At 39.4% G+C, this 23,507-nt stretch overlaps 1 protein-coding gene across 1 annotated transcript in view; it reads right to left on the bottom strand.

Moving 5' to 3' along the window:
* Positions 1-23,507, bottom strand: part of DCC (DCC netrin 1 receptor) — a 958,218-nt gene that overhangs the window by 481,844 nt on the left and 452,867 nt on the right. Inside the window, exons 4-5 of the mRNA XM_073343560.1 lie at positions 17,536-17,686; positions 16,989-17,125 (exon numbers count right to left, since the gene is read on the bottom strand). Coding sequence (XP_073199661.1) covers positions 16,989-17,125; positions 17,536-17,686 — 288 coding nt within the window. The remainder of the gene's footprint in view (positions 1-16,988; positions 17,126-17,535; positions 17,687-23,507) is intronic.

Genomic DNA, 23,507 nt, shown 5'->3' with positions numbered 1-23,507 from the left:
TCTCAGCCCAATCTCATCACAAACTTTGCAAACAAACGTGAGCTAATTTAGTTTCACAACAAAACCAGTGAATTGAGACAGTTTTGACAAGTTTGCTTTGAGTTCATTTGAGTCCAAAGTTCAAAGTGAGCCAATCCACACAAACCGTGAACAAAGTATTTTTCCATGCATTGCTGTGTTTCCGTGCATTGCAATCTCTTAAATTGCAAACATGAGAAGATATCTAACTTGACTGCTTCTGAAATACAACAATAAATATATGGGCTGAAACAAAGGAAATTAACCCTTAACTCTGAAACTTTTATGAGAAAAATTAGGATCTTTTGGGTTTGGGGGAGGTTGTTTCTGTTTTCATTAAACCAGAAATTTAATGAAAGAAAGTCCAAAAAACTTCCTTGTCAAGTTGGCTAATAGGTAGCTACTACATGCCATAAAAAAATGCTTTTACTAAAATTCATGAGCTCAGTATTGCATTCTCTAGAGTTCAAAGTATGCTGTGCATACTTAGGGTGGGTTGAACTCCCAGGACTTTGAAGCAAACATTAATCTTGGAACAATCAGAGAGGTTCATAGACTTTTTAGGCACATCATATGGGGGGAAATGCGGGGTCGGGGGGGAAGAGCCACAGTGAAAAAGAGAGAGGGTTTCATCAGATGGAAAACAAGTCAGAGAACAGATCCATTAGTCTCCTCCTTCCATGGAAAAAGGGATTTGGTTTGGACTTAGCTGGATAACAGAGAGGAGGGGGCAGATAAGGGGTAAGACATGGTTAGCAGTTAGAGCAAGGAAGTGAACTAAAGTAAAAAGAGCAGGTGGACTTTGTGGTTATGGGGAGAGGGCTTTTCAACACCTGAACAAAGATTCACTCTTGGTTAGAGGGATGGTTGAAGGCTCTGAAAGGTTCTTCTTGTGTACAAGCTTATATGTCTATCCACAGTTTATAGAGTTTGCAGTGTGATTCCTAAAAAAAAAAAGCTATCAAACATCCCAACTATGGGAGATGCATCCATTCTTGCAGGAACACTGATAGTGAATAGGAACATGAAAACCATAAAATGTATATTGTCTGCACAAAACATACTGCATTTCTGGGACTGTGTAATCTTTGTTTCTGGATATTTTAAAATGTTTAGCCCTCGTAAATATTTGCATAATGTGTCTTTTTTTCCCAGATGGCTCCTTTAGAGAAATGTATCTTGTGGCATATAATCTTCTGTTACTTCCCACTGCTTTATCAAAACTATTTCCTCTCTCACTTAAAAAAAAAAAAGAGTTCATTAAAAATTGCTCCACTCATTCTTTCAACGAAACCATCAGTGTAAAAATGATAAGATTGCCAAGGGGGAAACCTTACTGCTGAAGGTTAAGATAACAGGAAGCTTCATGTGACTTTCCCTTCTATAGCCTAGCTAAAGTTCAGCGAGAGTAAGCATGTTGCAGTCTGCTGATGCCTTATTCTCTGTTCTAGCTAGAGCTGTCTGATTAGTCTGCTAGTTTTCTCACTGAGATTTAATATCTACGCATAAACAGCAGCTCTCTCCTTTATATGAGAAAAAGAGAGACCTCATTTTATGATTTCTTCTTATACATAAAAGGTGCTTAAAACACTCCTGGTTAAGTCTAATTGGCCTACAGCTATGGTTTAATTCGATAAATTGAAATAAAACATTGCTCACAAACCCCATGCCAGGCTTAACTAATATGCAAATAATAGACTTAAAAGGGAATCAGAAAGTAAATCCTAACTATATTGGTCTTTCCCAGCTACATACAACTAAAGTTATTCGGAGCATTCTAAAATGCTGCATATTTAAAAATTCGTTTCTCACTGATCACACTTGTGCTTTTTATTTTTTAATGCAGTCAAACTCTCACTTCACTTCTGGATTGTTTTGAGCACTATGTAGATGCTACAGTGTAGAAATCCCATGTGCCCGTGTAATAAAAATGAGTACCATAACGGGCACTAATTTGACAATATTAAAGCATGTAATATTAAAGCTTGTGCCAGGTGCAGTCTGTGGATGGAGAATTTCAGGGACTCTAGCAGCTTTCGCAACTTATCCTGACTCCTCTTACAAATATTTTATACGGTCATATGTAATTATGGAAAAAGTCAAAGCAAGGATGGGTTGCTGCTGGCTGTATAGTTATTATACATTTAAATACATTTAGGAATACATAGGAAGATCTTTAGTTTACTTTCCAGCTTCTATTTTAGGTGGAAGAGAAAAGTAGTGCACCTCATCCCAAAATCCACATTTATTTAGCAATCATTTGGGATTCACCTAGGTTTACTTATGCAGTTTATATGAACAATGATGTATCCATCACATAGATACAATTCAGTATTCCCCTCAGGCATATCTGAATTGTGTGCCTGAGCTAATAGATAAATGCAGATATTAACCCAGCCACCTTTTAGGAAGCCTTTGCTATGCTCCATACAACGTATTTTAGTTAACTTCACCTGAACCATTTGTTCCAACAGCTTTGAAAATCTGTCACAAATGGAACACCCATACTGTACACAGATTGACTGTACACTGAATACAGGTAGCATCTGAGTTCCCCAATGGGCACTAGCAGATCACCACTGTGGGAGCTGTAAATGACTTCAGTCTCTCTCTCTCCCAGCAAGTGGTGAATATACTCAGGAAAGCTAACATGAGGCATTTCTTCCAAGAATCTAAAGAACAAGGGATTGAAGGCTTCTGTGTGCATCATAATATGGGCTGAGATGCAGTAATTGGGACAGTTCTGACACTGGAAGTCTTCTATCCAGCCATCCATAGGGTGCAGTTAGAGGATATTATAGACCATACTCTGGAGACTTTTTTTCCTTCCCCTTCTCCCCCCCCGCCCGTTTCTTCTTCTTCTTTTTTTTTTTTTTATAAATTGAAGGTTTACAGCTGCACCGATGTGTGTTAATTGTGCTCATTTTATGCGGATGACTGTATAATCCAGATCTGATTGAGTGGAATTCACCATTCACTTCACTTAGGATCTACTAAAACCATTAAGCAAACTGAGGTTCAATCACTCTTGTCAGAGATTGAATCAAACTGGAACTTTGAGGCAAAAGGGTAGAGACTGATCCAATGAACATTGTCATGAATGTCATGTTATAATAATATATAATATTCAGGCTTTCCACAAAATCTTTTAAGTGTCATGCTTTTCGTTTTCCTGTAGTCTATGAAACTGTACACACCAAATGTGGTGCTTTAGATGTTCCATCTGAGGGACAGAATTCCACTTCCTAGAATTTTCCTCGACCAACAACAAAAATCAAACCCAATATATTATCAATTCCATTTTTTCAAATGATAATAATGAAACTGGACAACGTTTTACAGGTTTATAAATGTATCAGCCTAAAATATTTTTGTCAAGCTTTTTGCTGCAGAAAGTGCTCCTGAGCGCTTCAATAAGTGTACACCCAGAACAGTAGTGCAAAACACTTTGACAGAAACAAAAAAACACTTATCCCATTACTGTATATATTTATGCAGTCTTGAACTTCTAGCTTAACAGATCATTCTCAGAAGCATTCAGCTACAAGCACTTCTGTCCATTCTGCTAAGTAACAAAACAAGATGGTAAAAATCCAACAGGAAATTTGAACATATTAAGGTGAAGGTACGAATCAGGAAAAAACTCCTACCAGAAAAATGAGACCGCTCATCCACAGAAAAGCTTTGTGCTGAAAGAGGCCTAGTTCTCTTAGGACTCCAGCAGCCTAATCACTCCTGGTTTTGTTTGTTTTTTACAAGCTGTTTGGAGTGTCTGTGTGTGTGTGTGGTGGCATGATCTGTCACTTTTACTCCACAAAACCAGTCAGCGCTATAGGAAAAGTCCCCTTTCATTTCGTGTTTTCCTAGCTTCTTGTCTTCTATCTTTGGAATGTGCCTAGCACACCGGCGATGCTACTGCAAATAAATAAATACTATGTTAACATTCATAATATATTAATGTCGAGACAGTCCTATGATACAGAGGTTTCTAGCTTTATTATCCAACACTCACAGGAGAAGATGCTGAGTGATACAAGCCCAGCACATGCAATGCAATATTTAAGAGCCTTTTGCACTGTATTTTTGAAATTACCCTTAAGGCTAGAACTCTCAGAAAGGCTCGGTACCCATAACTGGGGCCAGATTTCAAGAAAGCTCGGTGTCTGAGTTCTTTTGACAAACTAGCTGTTATTCAGGTGCCTCAGAGGGAATGAACTCTTTCTAAAAGTTGTCCCCGATTTGGGTACTGAGCACTTGAAAATATGACCCTAAGCTCTTTTGAAAATCTGGTCCCATAACCTCTTGTGTGGAGCATGCTGTAGTGGGGATGTGGAATTCACTATAAACAGAATAAAGATGCTTTCTTTCAAGATTTATTTATTTGTTGGGGCTTATTTATTTATTTGTTTGTTTGTTTTTCAGTGAATCATTTTGGCAGCAGCTGATGCCAATAGCTCTTAACAAAAAAAAAAACCAAACCAAACACATCCACTCAGCCAGTGTAAACTGAAAAGTAATTTCAGTTTTCCTCAATGGGTCATTTTTTGGCAGGTGGAGGGGTTGGTTTACAACTATATTTAATGACTTTGCCTTTATGCAAAAATAAAAAATGTTACTTATTTCAGATACTAATAGGGAATAGCAGCATAGATGAGGCAGGTACTGACTGGGGTGTAGAGAGGTGCATAGGGCACTACCCTACGATTCTGACGTGTCTTTACTCAACTCACCTAAGTAGTGCTTCACCATCTACACTGCTATATATACACCTGTGCTCGGGATGCATACAGTATATGTACTCTACACATTACCATAAGGTTAGACATAGCCTAAATTCCCATAAATGACACTCCTTTCCTGTGGGTTAGGAGAAATTTTAAAGGGCTAGAAGTTTTCTAAGACATGTGTACTAATTAATCTTTGAAACAATGAGAGAGATAGACAGACATTCTTCCCATTTGACAGCCGGAGAAAGTTAGGCATTTTGGGTCAGAGTTGTCTTGATTTACATCTGCTGGGAATCTGCCACAGTATTGTTCAGGGACCGATCTCTCAGGCGTGATGAACTGTCCATTCCACTAATTTGCAGAGTCACTCAGAAAATATAGATCTTGCCAGTCTACAGCCTTAACCACAAAATTATCCTTCCTCTTTTGAAGGACAATTGGTATCTACACTTCCACTGTTAAGGTCTGGCCAATAATAATTCACGTAATTTGATAATTTAGGCCCACTTCCTATAATTTGTTGAACAAGCAGAGTCTGTTTTGCCCACATGCAATGAATTGCAAAATCCAGGCTCAAATCATGAAATTGTTTTCTTTTCTGACCCTTTAAAGAATAAGGAGAAGTGAGTTATAAATACCAGATTAATTACTGGAGGAAGAAAGAAAATTGGGGTGCCATTACAATTGACATTTTCTCCTGCATAATGTAGAATAGTGCAGGGAATGCCAAGAAGGCATAGAATCAACATCCATAACACAGTGGTAACCATTAGTTTTAATTTATTAGGTAGTTTGCTAACAACTATATTGTGTTCTATTAGAATTTATTACATTTTATTGTCTGTTACCATGGATGTCAACACAGGCTTTACATACTCATAACTATTCTGAGTCAGAAGCAGCAACAATAAAACTTAGCAAAATCCATTCAGTCACAACCCTAAATTGTAGCAATGTAGAAGATCGTGGAGGTTAATGAACTGACATTTTGGCCTGATTTTCAAAGATGTGTGCTCACCTGCAAGCCCTGCATCTGAGACCAGACAACCTATGGGCAAATTAGTTATGAAACAGCATACAAACCAGTTTTTAAAGTCAGTCTGAGTCAAGATAGTGTAGTTGCTAAGCAACAGCATTAAAAGAATGCATGATTTTTTGTTTGTTTGTTCCTCTATTCTGTTGCTTATTTCTCAGGGGGGGGAGACAAATATTTAAATTGGAATTTAATAACTGTTTTGCTTTTTAATTACACAACATTGAAAAATTAATGAATAATATCTGGGCTTCTGAAGAATAAGAGAGAGAATTATACAATTCAAACAGAAGAGAGAATTATACATCTGCATGCATAGTCATGGTCATCAGGGTGGTAAGCATGAGTGAGAGGGACAACAAATGAAGCTATGTGCCTGCTGTGTTCGTATATGGCCCAATCCTGCTTCTGAAATAGTGGGGAAAGTCCACCTTGACTCCAGTGTTATCAGAATAAGGCCCTAAATTTTGACCCTCATGAGCCAAACATCAATCAACGCAGAACCAAAAAAAGTACAGTGTACAGCTTAGTGTTCCTACATGGACATAAGGTATGGCCTTACATGTTAGATGAAGATAAAATTTTGAAAAACACTTAAGTAACTTAAGAACCTAAGGGGGAGATTTTCGAAGGCACAAGGAGCAGTTAGACTCCTATCTCTCACAGAAAGTTATGTGGAGTTAGGCAGCCATTCTCCTTTTGTGCCTTTGAAAATCTCCCACTGTACCATTTTCAAAAGTGACTTAGGTGCCTAGGAACCTAACACCCATCCACTTTCAATTAGAATAAGGCTCCTAAGTGCCTAAAAGCCAGATTTACACAGGTATTTAGGTGCCAAAAGATACAAATAGGTGCCTCGTGGGATTTACAGAAGATTAACTTGAAGCCTGTGGGAGTTAGGTGCCTAACCTTTTGAAAATCCCAATAGGTACTGTGACAAAGTTCCTCCTCTGCCTCAGTGGCAGATTAATGATTTTTCCACCCCTAGGCCCAGAAATAATTGCCGCCCCCCGCACCCCAGCTCACCTCCGCTCCAACTCCGCCTCCTCCCCTGAGCATGCCACAGGGTCCTACTTCTCCCCACTCCCTGCCAGTGCTTGTGCGTGAAACAGCTTCGCAAAGGAGGAGGGGAAGGGGGAGGAACGTAGCACGTTCAGGAGAGGAGGTGGGGCTGGGGCAGGGATTTAGGGAAGGGGACCAATAGGGGCAGGGAGGGGGTGGGGAATGGGGGCAGGGAAGGGGTGGAGTTGGGGCAGGGCCGGAGGGTGCAAACCGGCATCGGGGGAAGCAGCCTCTGGCTGCTATTATAAATTTGCCGCCCCTGCAAATTTGTCGGCCTAGGCATTAATACACCGCTGCTCTGCCTTGGTGGGTCCTGTGCTTATTGGCGGATTTGCTTGCCTCAGAGATTCACGGCAGCCCTCAGTTTGGCCATTTTTGCTAGTGGCTCAAACCTGCCATTCACTCAGCTAACCTCATCACTGGCCAGCATGAGAAAAAGGAAGGAGAACAATCACCGCAGTCTCTGCTGATCCACCATGTGGATCGGGGAACAGCCCAGAGACCTTCCCCTCTGGTGGAACCCACAGTCCAGGTCAACTCCTCCTGGGTCTGATCAGGAGTTGGGAGGTTTGGGGGGAACCCAAGCCCGCCCTCTACTCCGGGTTCAGGCCAGGGCCCTGAGTGCCTCCTAGAACAGCTGTGTGACAGCTACAACTCCCTGGGCTACTTCCCCATGGCCTCCTCCCAACACCTTCTTTATCCTCACCACAGGATCTTCCTCCTGGTGTCTGATAATGCTTGTAGTCCTCAGTCCTCCAGCAGTACGCCTTCTCACTCTCAGCTCCTAGTGCCTCTTGCTCCCAGCTCCTTGCACACATGCCAGAAACTGAAGTGAGGTCCTTTTTATACTCAGGTGCCCTGATTAGCCAGCCTGCCCTAACTGATTCTAGCAGCTTCTTAATTGGCTCCAGGTGTCCTAATTAGCCTGCCTGCCTGAATTTGTTCCAGCAAGTTCCTTCTTGTTCTGGAACTGCCCCTGTTACCTTACCCACGGAAAATGAACCTCCTTCATCTGGGACTAATATATCTGCCTTCTAACTCTCTTCTGTAGCCATCTGGCCTGACCCTGTCACAGTACCTATCTGCATCTTTAAACACCTTTGTACACCCAGTTCTGAGTCTCTTTTGAAAACAGCCCTTAGACTCCTAAATCATTTAATCGGTTCAGAAAATTTTACCCCAAGCCTAAAAAGTGATTCCTTTGACAGTTTCTTGAGGAGAACACATAGGCAGCTGCATAATACAGATGCCATAAGTGGTTGCCTAGAGCAGCAAAGCATCCAGTAACTGTTTGTGTGGGTGACAGCAAGTTGGTGTGATAGAGCAGTACGGATTGGCATTTGCTGGTTTGCCTATAACAGAAGAATCGTTAGTGTTGGCCATAAGGGGGATGTGTATCGGTGTCACTACAGAATATTGAGATATAAATAAAAACAGGTTTCAGAGTAGCAGCCGTGTTAGTCTGTACCCGCAAAAAGAACAAGAGTACTTGTGGCACCTTAGAGACTGACAAATTTAGTCTCTAAGGTGCCACAAGTACTCCTGTTCTTTTTGCAAATAAAAACAGAGCATTCTAGTTACCAGTATAGTTGTTGTTCTGCAGATTTGAGGACATATGTGCAGTAGATCATTAAACTATCCATACAGAACAACAGATTACTACCTGCTATTGTGATGATCTGTCCTTTTTGTAGAATAGATCTCACTTGTTATTATGCAGTACAGTTGAATCTTTTTATAAGGCTCAATATGAGCAATTTCCATTCTGATTGTTATAGAGTATCTGACTGATCACTACAGCCAGCTCTACAAAATGATATGTTTCCTAAATTAGAGAGTTATGCATAGAAGTAGCAAAGGCATCATGCCAATACTGATCTTCCTGTGCAGATGGATTCAAACCGGTTTTCCCACGGACCGATGCATTTCCATTGCCACAACAAAGATCTGGGGAAATCATCCTCAAATTCAGTATCTCCAACAATTTCCCCTAGGTCATTTTGAGAGAGCACCAACAACAAATAGCTCCTTTCTACATGCATATTCCGCTGTTGGGTTGAACATGAATATGCATATTAGCTGAAACTGGCAATAAGTGGAGTTTTATTCAAGCCTTTCCCATAAATAAGTAGCACAAGAGAGGTGTGGCCTGTGCATTTGTAAGAACCTAGCCCACAGGTGTATTGACAAGGACTACTTTTTCAGAAGTGTCTGAATGAGTTAGGTGCTCAGTTCCCACTGAAATTCAATGTAAATTAGGTGCTTATTCTTAGATTACCAAACACCGTCCCCAGACATCCTTGATCTGGGTTCATTTTCAATTCACTCTTGTGAGAGCCCTTTAAGGCAAGACACTAGCAGAATTTTTTCTATCATGCTGCTACAGACCGAACTGCTCACATTTGCACCAACAGGTTCAAGAAAGCAAGGAACACAGCAACAAAGAAAATGCTATACTGGATACAGCAGTGCTCATCTTAGTCCAGCATCAGGTCTCGGACATTGACCAGTACCAGCAGATTCAGCATAAAGCAGAGTAAAGTTATGGAACCCCACCTCAAAATGGAAAGTTTCTTCTTTACCATTCATTCATTAGATGTCGACTAATGCATGGAAACATAGGGGCTTATATCCCTACCAAAATTCTATTTTTAAAATCTTTGTTTATAACAACTCTGGATGTTTTCATTATTCATATAAAATGTCCATTCTTTTTATAATCCTACTAAACTCTTAGTTTCAATGCTACCTTCAACATCCTTCTATATTCTAGCAATAAAGTTTTCTTTCCTTGAGGCAAACTTGAACCAGAGACTCTAAGCAGACAAATCTTCATCACACCCCTCCATTTCTCCCCACACTTCTGCTTTTCTCTTTTTATTTCTGTTTCTCACCAAAAGCAAAGTTCACCTGCGATGCAAATCACAAGAAGGCTTACTTATGATCAAAACCTGTGAGGTACCCAGATTTCTCCACCCTCGGTGATACTGCCTTTATTGTGTGAGCCTTGCATGCAGGCACCCAACTTATGGGGTAAGAAAAAACTTCCATCACAGCCTTAATAAAAACAGAGGGTCAACAAATATAACTTATTCTGTATGACACAAAGTCTACAATTTTCAATTACTTAAAAAAATGCTAGAAAAGGATTTAATAAGATTTTAAGATAAATACGGGGTATATCCCCAATAGCACTGCTTTTCATAACATTTGCAGTAACTGCATCTGTATCATCTTCATCATAATTCTTCCATTTTCTTCATAAGCATGATGCAACAGTGGATGGAGTGATTCTCAAGGAAACATTACAGCCTCTCAATCAATTGCATAAAACACATTCTGAACACTGACCAAATGGGTGTTTACTAGATGGAAAATAACTGCTCCTATGGAGCCCTTAAAGTCTATTGATCGCATAATATGTATTTTAAAAATTTTCTAAATAAGAGAAAACAAAGATGAAAGGAAATATTGATCCATCCAGTTCAGCCCATCTTTTGGAATGACTAGCTGAATTTTAGTAGGTATAAAGTTGAAGTGCCAGCACTCCTCAGAGATTCATCCATTCTTTTTTATGTTTGCAGCTCTTGCGACTTCTTTGAGCACAGGCAGCCTATCCCATTTCCCAACAGCACAATGCAAAATATTTTCCAATGCCCAAGCTAAATACATTACTTTTACTTCATTCATGTCAACGCTTAAACATATTTTTGATACTTAATATTACTGTGAAAACACCAGGAAACAAAAGACATCAATGCAAAGCATGCCCTTACAGTTCCATGGAATTTAACCACACAATTCCCACTAATGCCACGAAGAGATAAATCGTAAAAAGAATGAGAAGAAAATGGACACTGCAGCATGATGAAACTGACAAGCCTCTCAGCAGCACTGAAGAGCTGGGGCATGGGGAAGCAAAAGAGGAGGGACTTCGATAATGGTAAGAGGAAATGACAGGGTGGATGAGTTATCCTCTTGCATCCTTAGTTTGCTTCTGCATTCACTTCTGATATATACAGAAGAAATTTAAAAAAAAAAACTCTGATATCCTGTATTCTACTTTTGGACCTTCACCTCATATTGATGGTAAAAATGACTTGAAGGGAGTTTTTACAGCCTTTTGGGGATTTAAGATTTATTAATTTTTTTAAAAATGGCCTGGGATAATGCATCATGGAACCATCTTTTGGATGGTCTGTTTCCACTTTAGCTTTCCATTGCATACATAAACATACAATGTTCCAAACAGAATGATAGATTCAGTTAGAGAATAAGTAAAGAGCTTCAACTGTGTTTGGCATTCAGAATAAAACACCTGACTGAACAATCTACGTCAGCTAGCTGCTGTGGGATTAGCTATTGGCCACAAACAGAACATTCAAAAATATTAACAGAACAGACTGATATGGGATCCTTAACTCACCCTACCATGCAAAGGTAAAGAGGGACAGATCCTCAACTGGTGTAAATTGTCTTCACTCCAGCAAATTCAATGGAATTATTACAATTTCTACCAGTTGAGGATCTACCCTGGAATGTTTCTGTGTCAGGGATTTAAGAACAGTGAATGATCTTTTACAATGTGGAATTATTTTACCATTGATGTTTAGTAATATGGTATATACTTGGACATATTTTTCACATCCAGAGTAGACTGAATCCTTCTTATATAAATGCTTCATGATTTGTGCCAAGCAGGGTAAGTTTAAAAGATGCTTCTGTAGCCTTAATATACAATTGACTGGCTTTTGTTCCTAGGCATGTCAAACAATGTTATTTCAACACAGGGCTTTTCCCCTAGCATTTACTCTGTTCCTAAATTATTCACACACAGGAACATGCTCCAGGCCTCCATCAGTCAGTATTTTTCATCCTTTTGATCTGTGCACACATATCCTGGCAATGGATGTTCCGCAGTGGAAATAAAACCAAACAAAGATTAGATTGACCATCCTTTGCAATACCGACTACCTCTTAGTCTTGGCAAACTAAACTAGACTTGTTGGAGACCTGGCTCATAACACCATGGAGGCTCATCTTTCTTGCTGGAAAATAAAACTGATGCAAAAAACAGTTGGTCCTGAAAACTCAATAGTAAAAGGTGCTTGTTTCCCTGGCTGCAGTTTGGAAGCATTTTCTAAGTTGTCTCTTTATAGATTACATATAACTTGCTTTGTAAAAACTACGAACGGTGTTTTTCTGTGAACACCACCTTTTGGACCCAATCTTCTGTTCTTGTTGGCAATCTCTGTCTAGTCAGTAACCTGAAACCATGCAAAGCCAGTGTGCTGACCTTGCACTGCTGTGAAACAATTCACTTCTGTATTGCTCTGTATGCGACATTTACAGGATCTTTAAATCACAGAAAGAAAGAACAACAATTATGTTATGTACAATAATCTCAACCCAATTAAAAGTAGCTTTGAGATCCAAGTGCAATTTTATTATGAACCTGAAAATATGTCACATTAATATGGAAGTGTTTATTTGATTAAAAATCTTCTTTATCCTCAAAAGACTATGTACATCTTCCTGGACTTGACAGGCACAATTCTAACTCTATGTTATTTGAAATCTGGCAGTCACATTATGTTTGCCATTGGAATGTATAGAATTTAGAGACTGTCAGGGATATGCATTCATTACAATAAATGCTTGCAAAAGTCAGTTTTGCAAAATTAAGCTCCAATCCAGTGACTGGAACTGGAAACTCTGACTCTCACTCCAGCATAACACTGTGCTGAAATCAGTGGGATTCCATGCTGGAGTAAAGACCTTTGCTTGATCAGTGCTATAATCCAGCCCATCTCAGGCCCATTCTTCCATACAGAAATGGCTAAAGAATCATAGAATCATAGAAGATTAGGGTTGGAAGAGACCTCAGGAGGTCATCTAGTCCAATCCCCTGCTCAAACCAGGACCAACACCAACTAAATAATCCCAGCCAAGGCTTTGTCAAGCCAGGCCTTAAAAACCTCTAAGGATGGAGATTTCACCACCTCCCTAGGTAACCCATTCCAGTGCTTCACCACCCTCCTAGTGAAATAGTGTTTCCTAATATCCAACCTAGACCTCCCCCACTGAAACTTGAGACCATTGCTCCTTGTTCTGTCATCTGCCACCACTGAGAACAGACGAGCTCCATTGTCTTTGGAACCACCCTTCAGGTAATTGAAGGCTGCTGTCAAATCCCCCCTCACTCTTCCCTTCTGCAGACTAAATAACCCCAGTTCCTCAGCTTCTCCTCGTAAGTCATGTGCCCCAGCCCCCTAATCATTTTTGTTGTCCTCCGCTGGACTCTCTCCAATTTGTCCACATCCCTTCTGCAGTGGGAGCACCAAAACTGGATGCAATACTCCAGGTGTGACCTCCCCAGTGCCAAATAGAGGGGAATAATCACTTCCCTCGATCTTCTGGTAATGCTCCTACTAAGTCAGCCCAATATGCCATTGGCCTTCTTGGCAACAAGGGCACTCTGATGACTCATATCCAGCTTCTCGTCCACTGTAATCCCCAGGTCCTTTTCTGCAGAATTGCTGCTTAGCCAGTCGGTCCCCAGCCTGTAGCCATGCATGGGATTCTTCCTTCCTAAGTGTAGAACTCTGCACTTGTCCTTGTTGAACCTCATCAGATTTCTGTTGGCCCAATCCTCCAATTTGTCTAGATCACTCTGGACCCTATCCCTGCCCTCCAGCGTATCTACCTCTCCCCCCAGCTTAGTGTTGTCTGCAAACTTGCTGAGGGTGCAATTCGTCCCATCATCCAGATCATTAATAAAGATGTTGAACAAAACCGGCCACAGGACCGATCCCTGGGGCACTCTAATTGATACCAGCTGCCAACTAGACATTGAGCTGTTGCTCACTAATATCTAAATGAAATCACTAAACTTAATCTCTTGAGAAAGAGATTTTGTTCAACCTTTAAATTCACCTTCCAAGATCAAACAGGAAAAATTCCAACCCCAAAAGATGAATGCTTCTAAAAGCTTAAGACAATCTAGAAAGAAGAGTTATAAGGGACACTCATTAGCCAACCTAACCATAGCAATCATCTTGCCAGTGATTGTCATCATTAAACAGCCTAGTCCTTTAAAATCATTGCCAAGCATGCAGCTGATTTATAAAGTGAGGAGGTAATATTTACTGGACTTTTAAACTTTCTACTGCACAAGGAGACACAACTGACATCCTGCCAAAAAGGATTTGTACGTGAAATATTCAGAGTTAAAAATTTGGCAACAAATATTATTTAGCCTTTCCAGCAACTTCATTCCTTTCTGCATTTTTTAGCATTATGGCCAGTACAGGTAAGGGGTTGTTTTAAGATCCTCAAGAGAAATGATACCTAGGATCTTTCCAGTGAAAGACATTGGTTTTCCTGCCAGATAGTCTTTTATCTTTTAAATAATGAAGCTTTCGCCCTATCATGTGATGCAACTAAATTTGATCTAGTATTGACCCATTCACATTGCATTCAGGAAAAGATTTAATTATTGGAGTGTTTAATTTTTTAGGTGACACATGTAAAATGCTTTGCCCGCCCTTTTCTCCAGAACATACTCTTACACGAACTGTTTACATGAAAACAATTATCTTTCTAATAAACAATGGATTCTTTACAACTAAATGTGCATTTGCAATTCACAGTTTTTGTTTGATAAATAACTCAACTTTTTCTGAAGAACATATACGGATTTATACCCCACCAATGGGAAATGAATAAACCATCAATTAATTATTACATGTCTATAAATTAGGCTAATGGTATGAGCAACTCTGGTAAACTTCTCAGAGAGTTTCCTACTTATGGAGATGAATTTAACAAATATATATGTCCAATTTTTATGAAAATAAGGATATATGGGGATTTCTATTGCCCTCCATTAGTAGGTGTGTCGTTTTTGTTGAATCTTTTACATATTCACTATAGCAATACAACATAATAATTGTTGCTAAGCAATATGATACATGGTGTTAATTTAAAGCTGCCACCCTACATGCTTATGAAAATAAATGACCAAACTTTTAAAAGTTATCAAAATTGTACTTCCAAAACTTACACCCACATTTCATTAGCTTATGTGACTAGACACTTATGCAAAAAAACCCAACCCACTTTACTTTGCATATACAATTGATTGTTTTGCATGCACAATGTTTGTATTATGCATTTTTATTATGTATTTTGCATGCATTTGCATGTTTCTGTGTCAAATTTAGATCTCGTTTTCATTGTGTCAGTGATTGTGCTATCCCTTTATGCTGGTACAGCCCCAATCAAACTGTGGTCAATAAGTAACAAGTGCCGCCTTTTGAAACCTCTCTTCTACCATTCATATATGACCATTATCACTGAAGTATCTGAATCCAAGTTTGTCCCCAAAATTGTAGTACACTCCCCGTTACATATTTCTCTCTGTATAAGCATGAAAATAAATGCAAAGTTAATTTCTATATAATGCATTTTTAGCATAACATTATTATATATTTATATAGAGTCATAGTCCAGCGATAGTAAAGTGCATTATAGAGAACAAAGACATGGGCTGAGATTTTCAAGTCCCGAAAGGATTTGGATATGAAATTTCTATTAACTTTCATGGAAACTGGATAGCCAAATCCTCTACAGAGCATTGAAATTTCAGCTTTGGCCCATGCCACAGGATCCTGCAATCTACTATAGGCGAGAAAAAAAGAAGATTCACATAAATAGCTGCAGTTCTTTATAATTTCATTGTTGGTTTCTGATCAGCATCTTTCGGCAAAGCTAAATAAGCCTTTTATCCCAGAAGTTTTCTTCCATTTCTGTGTTTGATTCTTTGCAGATTGGAAATGTAGGTTTACAATAAATAGTTAAGGTGAATTTTTTGCGATTATAAAATCATTTTTTAATTTTCAAAATGTAGCCAATAAAACAATATATTGTATTAATGTACCTAAAGCAATAGAAAGAAAGTTTCCATCATGTGTAATTACTATAACGTTGCATTATGATTTGATAAAAGGATATTGTTATACAAGCATTGAATATCCTATAATCCAACTTTGGGCTCTGTTCTCTAATGGAAGTATTTTAATGCATAAGCTTTAAAACCAGAATGCAAAATGAACAGCACATTGAAATTATGCTATTGTTTGACAAAGTATTATCTATGTAGTTTCTTGAATCTTATTGAATAATGCTAATGCAGCTTGGTATTGTTCTCCGATTAAAAAAACACAACACTTCTCAGAATTTATTATAATTCTGGTTCTATTAAAATTTGACACAATAGGGGAGAAAAGCCTGTTTCAAAATTTCTAGGACATCTTTTCACATGTTTCTCAGACAACATATTTTGTTAGTTAGCCACTAAACCTATCATCTGAAATAGAGGAGAAAACATTTTTATGTAGAAGGTAAAACTAGAGTGACCAGATGTCCTGATTTTATAGGGACAGTCCTGATATTCGGGGCTTTTTCTTATATTGACCTATTATGCCCCACCCCCTGATTTTTCTATCTGTTCACCCTAAGTAACACAGGAAATCCTCACTGCATCGTTGCTCAGTGGGTAGCATGAAAGGTGATCTTCCAAACTTGGGGGTGGGAAACAACATATTTTTGCTTGAATTCCTGATCTTCAACCCAAATGTTTTTAAAGCCTGGCCATTAAAAGCAACAACACAGGCACATAATACCAGATGCTAAAGCAAGGCCATGGAGTCATAAGAGAAAGAGAAAACAATAAATCAATTTCAGTAAGCAATACTATAGTTATGCACAACTTGCTAAAATAAGATTGCAGATCACCATTGTCTCCATTTGTGATGCCATAAACAAGAAAAAACAGCTAACTGAATGGAGCAAGCTGGGATTTGACACCAACAAATATTCTACTAGCAATTAGATTATAAGCCATAGACATCGTAAGAAGTTTTATTCTGCTGTTTTATGTTCTTCCATGAGGTATATTGATTATTTGTATATACCGTTTATAGGTGAGTGAAAATCCTGTTCAAAGAAGGGTGGGAACTCCACCAGCTTAGAGATAAGTACATGGAGACGCACAGAGGAAGGAGTTATATAAACGCTAACGGTTATCCACGTTCTTGGGAAAGCAAAGGACTCCTCTCGAACAGAGTCTGGAAATCTGTACTCACCCATAACTGTGAGCTGGGCAGAGGCACTACTGTTCTCATTCTTGTAGCTGACAATGCAAGTGTATGTCCCAGAATCGTCATCAGTCACATTAGAAATAAGTAAGTTACTGCCAGCCAATAATGAATATTTTTTGGATCTGTAACATTGACAAAAAAAAAAAATCCACGTTCACATTAATCTCCTAAGAAAAGTACTCAGGATCTAAGGTACTCCACAGAGACTTTTTGGTGAGCTAGCTCTGATCTTATAATGTTGTTATTAAATGTGATAATTAACTTTTGAATGCCGCTCTACCTGATTTAAATAGCATTTCATAAAAGAAGACATTTATGGCCAAATTCTGCCCTCAGATGTGCATGCACAGCTGCAAAGGAAGAAAACAGGAGTTTCATGTGCACATCCAGTCTCATTATTACTTAAAATGAAAGCTTGATCTCCTCAAAGCTGAACCAAATTGACAACACTTAAAATGGTAGTTAATGTTTTACCCTTACTTCACCCTGGGAAACAAATTTTCATTACATAAGAGACCCGAGTATTAAATACCTGACAGGAATAATTTCATCTCCTCGCATCCATGTGAAGGTGGGTGTGGGAAACCCAGAAACACAACACTCAAGAACGGCATCTTTTCCCTCAAGGGCTACCACATTTGATGGTCTCTGCAGGAAAAATTGCTGTCTGTGCAAACCTGGATCTGTGAAGGAAAAAGAGAGAGTTATCAGAAAATGCTGTTTGATTTCAGAACAGGGAATCAAAATAGCCTGTCACTAATGGACTCAAGGAATTCAGGTCTTCAAGTCTTCTCTCTGAAGAGGAAAAAAAACAGTAATAAAGAACTATAGAAAGGACTATGGAATGGAGATCTGATGAAGCTGTTTGTGGATGGAAGCCAATGGAGCTGCTTGATTCTGGGGCAATGTTATCTTTTTGAATAGCTGTAGAAGCATTCTTTAGAGATTGGAGTCAGAGCTGAGTCTTGGGAAGGCCACAGAAAAAGTTGCACTCAAGCAAGAAGAGACAAAGGCATGTATAATGATGTCAGAAAAGCTGGGGTCAAGGTAGTCACGGTATTTTGAAAGTGTTGATAAGCAGATTAATAAATATGAGAGGTGAGAGAGAGGAAAAGGGAAACTCTAGTAAATCAAGGAAGTCATCAAGATTATGAACCATGGACATAAACGGAAAGTCTGAATTGAGAAGGAAGTTAGGAGAAAGAGGAGTGTCCAAAAAGCTCCTTTGGCTCAAGGGAGGCTCCTGAGACAAATTTACTGGGTGATGTTGAGACACAGCTTCAAATTCAGTTGGTAGTAAGGAAGGCAGAAAATAGACAGAAAGGGTGACCAGGAAAGAGTCAAAGTAGTGAAAAGATTGGACAAAGACAGACAGATATTCCTATATTTGTTTACTGTGTATAGAATAGCAAGCATCGAGAAGTTTAACAAAGGTATCACTTTACTTTACAGGGTAGATAAAACACTTGAGAACAGAACTGTGGAAATTCCTGATATGCCATGGGGATGAGATGTCTTAAGTCTGTTCCAACTCTATTTAAAATGATTTCAGAATATATATATATATACACACACACACACACACACACACACACACACACACACACACACACAGAGTAACTACCATTACACATACTTCCATTTCACCTGACAAACACTGACACCTGCAAATCTCACTTAAGTTAGCAGGAAGCCACAACATTTAGGATCTCAGGTCCAAAGTAATGGCTCTGTTTTACCAAACATATAGCTAGAAATTTTATTTATTTGTATGCACTGGCTGATCTGTTGCTCCATGTCTACCATACACCCAGCCTTCCAAGATACACATGCCATGCCCAACTGCAAGTTAGTAGACACAGCACAGGATTTACTTTGTGAAACTCTATGCACTTCATTATGCCGGAAGTTGGATTAGATGATCAAACTGGTCGATAAGATCACTACCTTAGAAGGTGTAACTTAAAGATACAGTAGACATAGAGAAATAAAATCTAAACGCTGCTTTAAAGATGCCAATTTTCCAAGCTAAAAACAGTTGTGAACAGAACTGAATAAGAGACAATATTTGAACATAAAAATTTGAATGCCAATTACGAATTGTGACTGCTTTATTATATGCTCAGAAAAACCCACTCTTCTGCTACCATGAAAGAAGGCTTCTTTGGTTAAAAAAGTCCTGATTAAGAGGGGAGATAAAGGCAGCAGTAAAAACTAATATACAGAAAACAAATTAAAAAGTGTGGAAGCTGATAGCAATGAATACAAACCAGGAGTTAGGAAATGCTAAAAATGAGACCAAAGGTATCAATGAAAAAAAGAAAATTTGCAGCCAGTAAGCTTAAGGGCATTAAGAAATAATTCTTTAAATAGATCAAGAATAAATTAAAGATAGCACTAGAACAGGTCCGAATAACACTCAAGGATGATAAAATTATGCATCATGATGCAAAAAAGGCAGAAGTATTCAATAAATATTTCTCTTGTATATTTGGAAAGAATCTGTTTGATATATTCCTATATTACAGTGATAATTAAATATCTTTTACTCCATCAGAATCTAGGGACAATGTTAAATTTGATAATGGTTATTTAGCATCTTGTTTAGCCATTCTTAAAAAAATGTTCCCAGATAACAGCATCCTCCTTTTTCAGATCAAGCCATTATTAACTGGAGGTAACTCAATGAAGCAGAAAATAGTTTTATTTTTAAAAAACTGAAAATTTTTCTGATCTGTAATTTCTCAGGCTGTCAAGCGATTAAAAAAATTAATCGTGATTTATCACACGATTAATCATGCTGTTAAATTATAGAAAACCATTTATTTAAATGTTTTTGGATGTTTTCTACATTTTCAAATATTTTTATTTCAATTACAATATAGAATATGAAGTCTACACTGCTCACGTTAGACTGACCTCATACTTGGGAAAGCAACCCCCCCATCCTTTCATGTATTTACAGCTGCTCCTGTATTTTCACTCCATGCATCCGATGAAGTGGGTTCTAGCCCATAAAATCTTATGCCCAAATAAAATTGTTAGTCTCTAAGGTGCCTCAAAGACTCCTCGTTGTTTTTGCTGATACAGACTTACAAGGCTACCACTCTGAAAACTGCTTACTTTGTATTTATTTTTTATTACAAATATTTGTATTGTAAAAAAAAACAAAAGAAATAGTATTTTTCAATTCTCATAATACAAGTACTGTTGTGCAATCTCTTTATCATGAAAGTTGAACTTACCAATATAGAAGTATGTGCAAAAAATAACTTCATTCAAAAATGAAACAATGTAAAACTTTTGAGCATAGAAAGTCCACTCAGTCCTACTTCTTGTACAGTCAATTACTCAGACAAACAAGTTTGTTCACATTGCAGGAGATAATGCTGCCCACTTCTTGTTTATAATGTCATCTGAAAGTGAGAACAGGCATTTGTATGGCACTGTTATAGCCGGCATCTCAAGATATTTACATGCCAGATATGCTAAAGATTCATATGTCTCTTCATGCTTCAACCATCATTCCAGAGGAAATACGTCCAGGCTGATGATGGGTTCTCCTAGGTAATGATCCAAAGCAGTGTGGACTGATGCACATTCATTTTCATCATCTGAGTCAGTTGCCACCAGCAGAAGGTTGATTTTATTTTTTTGGTGGTTCAGGTTCTGTAGTTTTCGCATCAGAGTGTTGTGCTTTTAAGAATTCTCAAAGCACTCTCCACACTTCGTCCCTCTCAAATTTTAAAAGGCACTTCAGATTCTTAAACTTTGGGTGGAGTGCTGTAGCTATCTTTTGAAATATCACATTGGTACTGTCACGGTTCCTCCCCCACTCTGAACTCTAGGGTACAGATGTGGGGACCTGCATGAAAATCCTCCTAAGCTTATCTTTACCAGCTTAGGTCAAAACTTCCCCAAGGTACAAAATATTACACCTTGGACTGGCCGCTACCACCACCAAACTAATACTGGTTACTGGGGAAGAGCTGTTTGGACGCGTCCTTCCCCCCAAAGTACTTCCCAAAACCTTGCACCCCACTTCCTGGACAAGGTTTGGTAAAAAGCCTCACCAATTTGCATAGGTGACCACAGACCCAAACCCTTGGATCTGAGAACAATGAAAAAGCATTCAGTGTTTTACAAGAAGACTTTTAATAAAAAATAGAAGTAAATAGAAATAAAGAAATCCCCCCTGTAAAATCAGGATGGTAGATATCTTACAGGGTAATTAGATTCAAAAACATAGAAAACCCCTCTAGGCAAAACCTTAAGTTACAAAAAAGATACACAGACAGAAGTAGTTATTCTATTCAGCACAATTCTTTTCTCAGCCATTTAAAGAAATCATAATCTAACACATACCTAGCTAGATTACTTACTAAAAGTTCTAAGACTCCATTCCTGGTCTATCCCCGGCCAAGACGACTACAGACAGACACAGACCCTTTGTTTCTCTCCCTCCTCCCAGCTTTTGAAAGTATCTTGTCTCCTCATTGGTCATTTTGGTCAGGTGCCAGCGAGGTTACCTTTAGCTTCTTAACCCTTTACAGGTGAGAGGAGCTTTCCCCTGGCCAGGAGGGATTTCAAAGGGGTTTACCCTTCCCTTTATATTTATGACACGCCCCCCAAATCTCAGCTAGGGTGAAACACTGGCTGGGATTTCTTCCTGGAGCTCTAGGAAAACAGAGTTAATAAGACACATGCATCTCTAAATATACTACCAAGTACATAAAGACTAACAATATTTTCCACATCTCAAGGACGATTTTAACCAGTTGATTCTGGGAAACTTTCACGGGAGAGTGCATCAGCCACTTTGTTAGAAGCTCCTGAGATGTGTTGGATGTCGAAATCAAAATCTTGGAGAGCTAAACTCCACCGAAGAAGTTTTTTGTTAGTTTTTTTGACGGTGTGAAGCCACTTTAGTGCAGCATGGTCGGTTTGCAGGTGGAAACGCCGTCCCCAAACATATGGGCGTAGCTTTTCCAGAGCGTAGACAATGGCATAACATTCTTTTTCAGTGACTGACCAGTTGCTTTCCCTCTCAGACAGTTTTTTGCTGAGAAACACTACAGGGTGGAATTCTTGATCAGGTCCTTTCTGCATTAATACTGCTCCCACACCACGCTCGGATGCATCTGTGGTTACTAGGAACGGTTTGTCAAAGTCTGGGGCCCTTAGTACAGGGTCAGACATGAGTGTCGCTTTAAGCTTGTTAAAGGCCTTCTGACACTTTCCGGTCCACTGAACAGCATTTGGCTGTTTCTTTTTGGTTAGGTCTGTCAGTGGGGCAGCGATTTGGCTGTAGTGCGGTACAAATCGTCTGTAATAACCGGCCAAGCCTAAGAAGGATTGAACCTGTTTCTTTGACTTTGGGACAGGCCACTTTTGGATAGCATCCACTTTGGCCTGTAGGGGGCTGATAGTTCCTTGACCCACCTGGTGTCCAAGGTAAGTCACTCTGTTTAGGCCTATTTGACACTTCTTAGCCTTAACAGTTAGTCCTGCCTCCCTTATGCGCTCAAGGACTTTTTGTAGATGTTCCAGGTGGTCTGCCCAGGAATCCGAAAATATGGCCACATTGTCAAGGTAGGCGACTGCATATTCTCCTAATCCCGCTAGGAGACCATCTACAAGTCTTTGGAAAGTGGCGGGTGCATTTCGCAGCCCGAAAGGGAGTACATTAAATTCATACAGCCCGAGATGTGTGATGAAGGCTGACCTTTCCTTGGCAGATTCATCTAGCGGTACCTGCCAGTACCCCTTGGTTAAGTCCAAGGTAGAGATGAACTGGGCCCGTCCCAGTTTCTCTAATAGTTCATCAGTGCGTGGCATTGGATAGTTGTCTGGGCGAGTTACAGCATTTAGCTTACGGTAGTCCACGCAAAAACGTATTTCCCCATCTGGTTTGGGAACTAGAACTACTGGAGATGCCCATGCACTTTCAGAGGGGCGGATTACACCCATCTGTAACATATCCTGGATCTCCCGTTCTATAGCAGTTTTAGCTTGAGGAGACACCCGGTAAGGGTGGACCCTAATTGGGTGAGCATTACCTGTGTCAATGGAGTGGTATGCCCGTTCAGTCAGTCCTGGGGTGGCTGAGAACGTTGGCGCGTAGCTAGTGCACAGCTCCTGGATCTGCTGTCGCTGCATACGCCCAAGGGTCATGGAGAGGTTCACCTCTTCCACACCACCAGCACATTTCCCTTCGTAATAGACACCTTCAGGCCACTCAGCGTCGTCTCCTCCCTGGGCTGTAAACTGACAAACCTTTAATTCTCTGGAATAAAAGGGCTTTAGAGAATTAATATGATACACCTTAGGCTTTTGGTTGGAGGTGGGGAATGCTATGAGATAATTAACAGCTCCCAGGCGCTCCTGGACCACGAATGGCCCTTCCCACGATGCTTCCATTTTATGGGCCTGGAGCGCCTTTAAGACCATGACCTGGTCTCCTACTTTGAAGGAACGCTCTCTGGCATGTTTATCATACCAGGC

The sequence above is a fragment of the Lepidochelys kempii genome, chromosome 5, assembly GCF_965140265.1.
Source record: "Lepidochelys kempii isolate rLepKem1 chromosome 5, rLepKem1.hap2, whole genome shotgun sequence".
Classification (NCBI taxonomy): Eukaryota; Metazoa; Chordata; order Testudines; family Cheloniidae; genus Lepidochelys; species Lepidochelys kempii.
Note: the sequence above shows the minus strand (reverse complement) of the source record. Positions and strands in the feature narration are given on the sequence as shown.